This window comes from Eretmochelys imbricata, chromosome 22 (assembly GCF_965152235.1).
Source record: "Eretmochelys imbricata isolate rEreImb1 chromosome 22, rEreImb1.hap1, whole genome shotgun sequence".
In the NCBI taxonomy this organism is placed as follows: domain Eukaryota; kingdom Metazoa; phylum Chordata; order Testudines; family Cheloniidae; genus Eretmochelys; species Eretmochelys imbricata.
This window is the reverse complement of record NC_135593.1, coordinates 3,689,189-3,695,188: the sequence shown is the minus strand read 5'-3', so window position 1 is coordinate 3,695,188 and position 6,000 is coordinate 3,689,189. Positions and strand designations below refer to the sequence as shown.

The 6,000-nt window shown below is 58.4% G+C and overlaps 1 protein-coding gene across 1 annotated transcript in view; it reads left to right on the top strand.

Annotated features, from left to right (window-relative positions):
- Nucleotides 1–5,722: 5,722 nt before the first annotated feature.
- The window catches only part of ROBO3 (roundabout guidance receptor 3), a 139,951-nt gene continuing 139,673 nt past the window's right edge, over nt 5,723–6,000 (top strand). Inside the window, exon 1 of the mRNA XM_077839631.1 lies at nt 5,723–5,822. Within this exon, the coding sequence (XP_077695757.1) occupies nt 5,723–5,822 (100 nt within the window). The remainder of the gene's footprint in view (nt 5,823–6,000) is intronic.

The following is a 6,000-nucleotide window of genomic DNA, read 5'->3' as shown; positions in this document are numbered from 1 at the left end:
GCCAGCTGGACGGGACCTGGCAGTGGGAGCCGAGCTGAGCAGGGTAGTGGTGGCAGTAAACTGGAGGGGAACTGCCCGTGGGTAGCTGTGGGCCAAAGAAGACCAGATGCAGCCAGTATCAGCAGGCTGGGGCCCATCCCCAGCTGCTCCTGGGGACACTTGCCTGAGGTGGGATTGGATGGAGTGGTGGGGGAGGGCTCCCGCTGGCAGTCAGGGCACTGGGGGGCCCAGCCAGCTGGCTGGGTCATTCCTTTCTTTTTCCCAAACCAAACTGGCTGTTTCTGCAGTTCCTGGCCCCCAGGGCAGCAGGGTGCTTCGAGGTGAATTCCTAGAGCGGCAGTGTGAATGGGGTTCCAGATGTGGGCTCAAGCCAAACAGCTCACTGCAGCAGGGACCCCAGACATCCTGTTGAACCTGTCCCTTGCCGCTATTGATTCCCGGCAGAAGGTCACCTAGCGCTACCCGAGCAGTGAGGAGGAAGCTGCAGACGGGGTCCTGGAGGCAGCCAAACACCTTACTCTGTTTCTATTTTAAACGAATTAAAGCAGCCAACATGTTCTCTGGCTGCTGAACAATTAAATTACACACCCGCCTGGGCGGCCACTCAGCACGGCTTTGACACAGTCAAGGTCCAGCGAGCAGAGGAAGCAGCAGTTGTGAGGCAGGCTGATCAGAAATAGAGATGGAACAGCCCCAGCTCCGTGGTCTCTCCCCAGGGGGCGGGGGCAGGTACAGGGAGAGGTTGGTTAGGGATTAAAACATATTTTCCAGAAGTCATTTCCTATTGGCATTAGACAAGCAGCCCTTGCCCGTGCTGATCAGGCTGGCCCCCGGGCCGAAGGCTTAGACTGGGAGTCATTTTTAAAATGTCTTGGATATTTTTGAAGCCCCTGTAAGAGTTCCTTACCATTCTGCGTGCCACTGGGACACAAGCAGCACCTGACAATGCCAAGTCAAGGCACTTGTAGCCTGACTGACTGGGCTTACCATTAACATTTGCTCTGGGTCCAACCGGAATTAAGTCAGGGCAGGTCTCTGGCCTGTGTCCTACAGGAGGGCAGATTAGATGGTCACAGTGGTCCCTGCTGGCTTTGTAATCTGAGGCTCTCTGAACACGCCTGGTAGCACTTGCTCTGCCCCGGCAAAGTGGAGATTTGGGTCTGTGTGTGTCTGGCTGGGGACGTTCCTGGTTTATAGCCCTGCTTGTAGTGATCTAGCTTGAGCCCCTGCTGCTTTTGACTGGCTTCGGGCGGTGGAACCCAGGCATAGGACCTCTGGCAGCAGCGGGTCTGTGTGGAAGAGGGCACAGTGGCACTGCCAGTGGTTTGGAGGGTCCCACTGGCGCCTCCCAGGCCATGAGTCAGATCTGCCCTCCGCAGGTAGAGGCCTCTGGGAGGACAGCCGTCCAAGCATTCCCTGCCCTCCGCAGAGGGCAAGCCCCCAGAGGTGCAGCTGCTCCCATTGGCACAGGGAATGCCAGGTGAAAGATACCAATAGAGGCAGACTGTGGGAAGCATGGAGGGAGGAGGTGTTTGGAGATGCTTAGCAGGTAGGATCTCAGCTGGGTTAGCTGTGCACAAGGAGGAAGGATGGAGACCCGTGGCATTGAGGAATACCAAGAGGAGCTGGAAAAACCAAAGCGAAATGTGTGTGGAGCCTAGATGCCTGCTGTCAGGCCCCTCCCTTGAGAAGATGAGAGGGGATCAGGCTGAGAAAGTCCCAAAGGAATTTATTAATTCCCCAGGAGGAAATAGCCAACAATTCTGATCAGTGGCTCCATAATGGAGAACCAGGCAGGACATATGAGGAGGAGGAGGAGGATGGAGCATATCCTGGAGGATGCTGGGAAATTCATGCTTATTATAGATCACGTGGAAACAACTCATTCCCCGCCCCCAACGAAGGGAGTTTTAGTACAATCAATAATAGCTGCAGGGGAAGTAAAGACAGGAATGGCAAGTGCCAGAGGATGGCTGATGCTGGAGAAGAATTGGTGGCTGCAGTGATGGTGCCGAGAAGTGGGCACTCTGGATTCATGGAGTGACGTATGTCTGCTGTTTGGACTGGACAGTCACTGTTTATGCAGAAGGGTTACTAACCTGTGCTCGGAGCTTGCAGGGCTACCTGGGTGGGCTGTAAACTAGGCAGGACAGGGACGTTAAAGATCTTGTTTAGCTCAGATAATCCAGCATACCAAACATACCAACATACCGGATGAGACTCAAGATGACATCACTCTGCAACAAGTTCAATAAATAATAAGAACAGGCGTGTCAGTGGATTTAGGCACATGTACACAAATGACAGGCGTGTGGGAAGCAAACAAGAGCTAGAAGTGGTTCTAAAGGACAGTGACACTCACCATGGGCATGAAACCTGGTGGGGAGGCCTTGTAACTGGACTGAGTACAGTCTGTACAGGAGAGCAGGGGCATGGAAACAGAGTCAGAGAAGTGAGACTTTCCTTCCAAAGTATCTGCTAAGCCAGCCGATGGTAATGAAATGCTTTTGATAATGATAGAAGGGATTCAGCTTCAAGGAGGAATTACAGACAGCATCTGAAACAGGTCTGACAGAGTAAGAGAACCACAGGACACGTGTTCTCCTGGGGGATTAGCTGTGCTGAGAACAGTTGGGCAACCAATACAGTCCGACATGCACAATCAAGAGGTTCTTAGGACCTGTGGAGGGCAGCGTTCTGACCCAGAAAGCAGAGAAAGCCAGCCTGCCCTTTCCTCCTCACAGTGAGAAGGGATTCACTGAGAAGGGGAGAGGACAGAAGACTGTTCCCACCACTCACCCACTGATGCTGGTGTTCAACGCAGTAAGGAATTATTGCACAGAATGCTGCTGTACGTGGATGTTTGGTTTCAGGAGGGAAAATTGGGGGGAATTAAAAAAATCTTATAAAGAAGAAAAAAAATCAGGACAGCTAGGAGACCAGCGTGTCTCGGCCTGTGTGTCACTGTATGTGTCTGAACTCCACTTCCTGTGGCTGGTTCAGACTGGGAGCTCGGTGGAATGGAAATGTATTTTCTTCCATGTGTGTGCAGTGCCACTCGGACAGCGCTGGTCTGTGAATTCACCAAACCCCCGAGGATGGGCTTGGGTTTGAGGGGGGGGAGTGGTTTGAGCATGGCCTGCTAAACCCAGGGTTGTGAGCTCAATCTGGGGCAAAAATGGGGGATTGGTCCTGCTTTGAGCAGGGGGTGGGACTAGATGACCTCCTGAGGTCTCTTCCAACCCTGAGATTCTATGACTGCTATGTACAATGAAAACTGCCCAAAAGACCCCAAACAAAAGCAGTATATGGAGTTAGGAGTTCCCATACAGAGGAGAGGTCCCTCAGGGTCACAGCAGCTCTGGCCCTTGCTTAATGCTTTCCTTAGTCATTTTAAAGAGGGAGTAAGATGCACATGAATTAATCTTGCAGATGATGCTAACCTGGGAGTAGTGCACACCAGGGAGGATGGAGAGGTAATAGGAAAAATGAGGAAAGAGAATCCAGGGCACATGGAGAAGGGGGGTTTGGGAAGCAAGCCCTAACTGCTGCCTTGCTCAGTGTCCAAGACTGCAGTCCCCAAATGCAGGAGCACCTTACACCAAGGGCTGGATTCTGGGCTCTGCTAAAGCCACCTTGTCCCGTGTAAAGGAGTTTACACCAGCACTGACCCTGCGCATCCCAAGCTTTCCCCAAGGGCGGGCAGGGAGCCCTGAGAAGTGGAACCTCTGGATTAGGGTGCTGCGTAGCTGTAGAATGTAACATTCTTCTCGGGCAGTCACCACTCTCCACTAGGAGTGCACATGCTGCAGGATCAGCTCACCTACAGCCTGTGTGAGCATCAAACCAGGCTCGTGACCCTTCCACAGTGCTGGCAGAGGGCCCACTGTGACACTCACTTCCATGTACGCATTCGACATGCTCCTCGCCATAGTATCTGAGTGCCTCACAAACACCCAAGGGGCTTCCCAAGGGCTGCTGAGAACTGGGGATCTTGGGCCATCGATGTGGCCAGAGGTCACCCACCCAACTGCGGTGGCATGTGAGTTTATTGTCAAGTGGTGCTAGCAAGCCAGCGTGTAAAGCTGCCGTGGCTCCCTGTACCGCCCGCCAGGCTGGTGCCCCTGTTCATGTAGGAGCAGGGTTGCCTTTTCAGCACTTTCTTGGCTCAGGGATGAACATTCTTTCAGTGCAAGTTTCACCCATTGTTGGATGTTTAATTATTTGATCAAAACCTGCAGAGAAAAAGGGCCATTTGCGTCTCAATCTCTTTTAGTCCGCCTCTGAAACAGTGGCTTTCCTGCGGCAGGCTCTCCTGGGCAGGGCTGGCAGTAGAGGAGGAATGAATGAACTGTCTGCTTTCCTGAGCTGATGAATGTCACCATCATTTCTCTGGTCGAGCCAGGCAGCACTGCAAAAGATGTCATCTTTGCCTCCCTTCATGAACAGCTCCTCGCTTCCTCTCCATCACTCTTGCCCTTCACTTTAGGGTGAGGGGCTTCGGGAAAACGTTCTCCTTATCGCCGAGAGAACCTGTCTCCTTGCTCGGCGATCTATCGCTGCCCTCTTGCCATGGCAGAAGGGTGCCTGAAAGGCCAGTCCACCACTTGGCAGGGCCAGAGAGCGGGGCGGCTCCTCCCCAGGGCTAACGGGCACAGGAGCTGCGGTGACACGTTTAAAAAGTGACCGGGCTGGTTCAGAGCGGATTAATGCAGGGCTGTGAGCCCCGGGGCCCGCTTGGCACAGACTGCGGCTAAGGCGCACGTGGGGAGACCAGCTGGGGAGCCTGGCGTGGGGCTGGGCCAAAGAGGGAGCCGCGGCTTTGCCGGGGCGAGGGGCGTCCCGTGTGCGCCCAGGGAACGGGGCTGCCGCCTGGCCTCGCTCCTTGAGATGCAAACACCCGTGTGCCCGGGGGGCTCCGCCCGGGTCCCCGTCCCCGCCTCGTGCGCAAAGCAGGCGCGGGCTCCAAGCGGGCCCAGGGGCGAGCCCCTCGTGCACCCCCCCCCCGGGGGGGTGCGATACCCCCGCCCCAGGGGGCCCAGAGGCGGAACCGCCCCCGCCGCTCACGCCCCCTGCCCGGCTCCCAGGGCTCCTGCCTTGCCCCTGCGCCTTGGGGGTGGAGGGTCTGTTCACCACCCCCCCGGAGCCGGCGCCTCCTTGCCCCCAGCCCAGCTCGGGCTCGGGCAGGCGCGTGGCCCTGCGGCGAGGCCCCCCCCGCCCCCCGGCCCTGCAGGCGGAGCCCCCGCCCCTCCTGCCCGGCAGGTCGGTGTCTCTTTAAGGCGGCGGGGGAGGGCTCAGCCTGACAATGGGCCGGGGCAGCCGAGTTGGAGCAAGTTCCCGGCGCTGCCGCCGCCCGGGTGCGGGCTGAGCAGGGGGCAGCGGCGGCGCCTCTGCGGTGGATTATCGCCGGGAGCCCCCGGGAGCAGCGGAGCCTGGTGCGGGAACGGGGCTGGCAGCGAAAGAATGAATTAATCCCCTGCCCCCCCCCGCGCACAGATTCCCCCCCCCCCCCGTGCGCGCCGACCCCTCCCGCCCCAGCCCCCCCCCCGTGCCCCCCGCCAGTGCGCGCCGGCCCCCTCCTGTCTGACCCCCGGGACCGATCAGCAGCCGCCGGTCTCCCCCCGTGTGCCTCGCCGCCCCCCCCCCCCCCGCGCTCCTCTGCTGGGTCGCCCGTGCGCCCTTCTTCCCGCCCGGCTCGGCTCGGCTCGCTCTGCCCCGCGGGATGTGGCCCTGGAGGGACGGGGCCATGCGGCGGCGGCGGCGGCTGCTCTTGCTGCGGAGCCTCCTGTGTCTGATGCCGGCCCTGGTGGGACCAACTTTCGGTAAGACCCCGCCGGAGCGGCTCGTGCGTCCTGGGTCTGGGAGCCCCCCGGGTGCAGCCCCCCGGCCCGGGGCTGGGCACCCCTTAGTCCGCCCTGGGGCGGGGCACCTCTCCTGCGCCCCGCTGGAGCCCGGAACGCCGCATCCAAAGGTGCCCTGAGTCGGGCTGGTGTCCGCGAC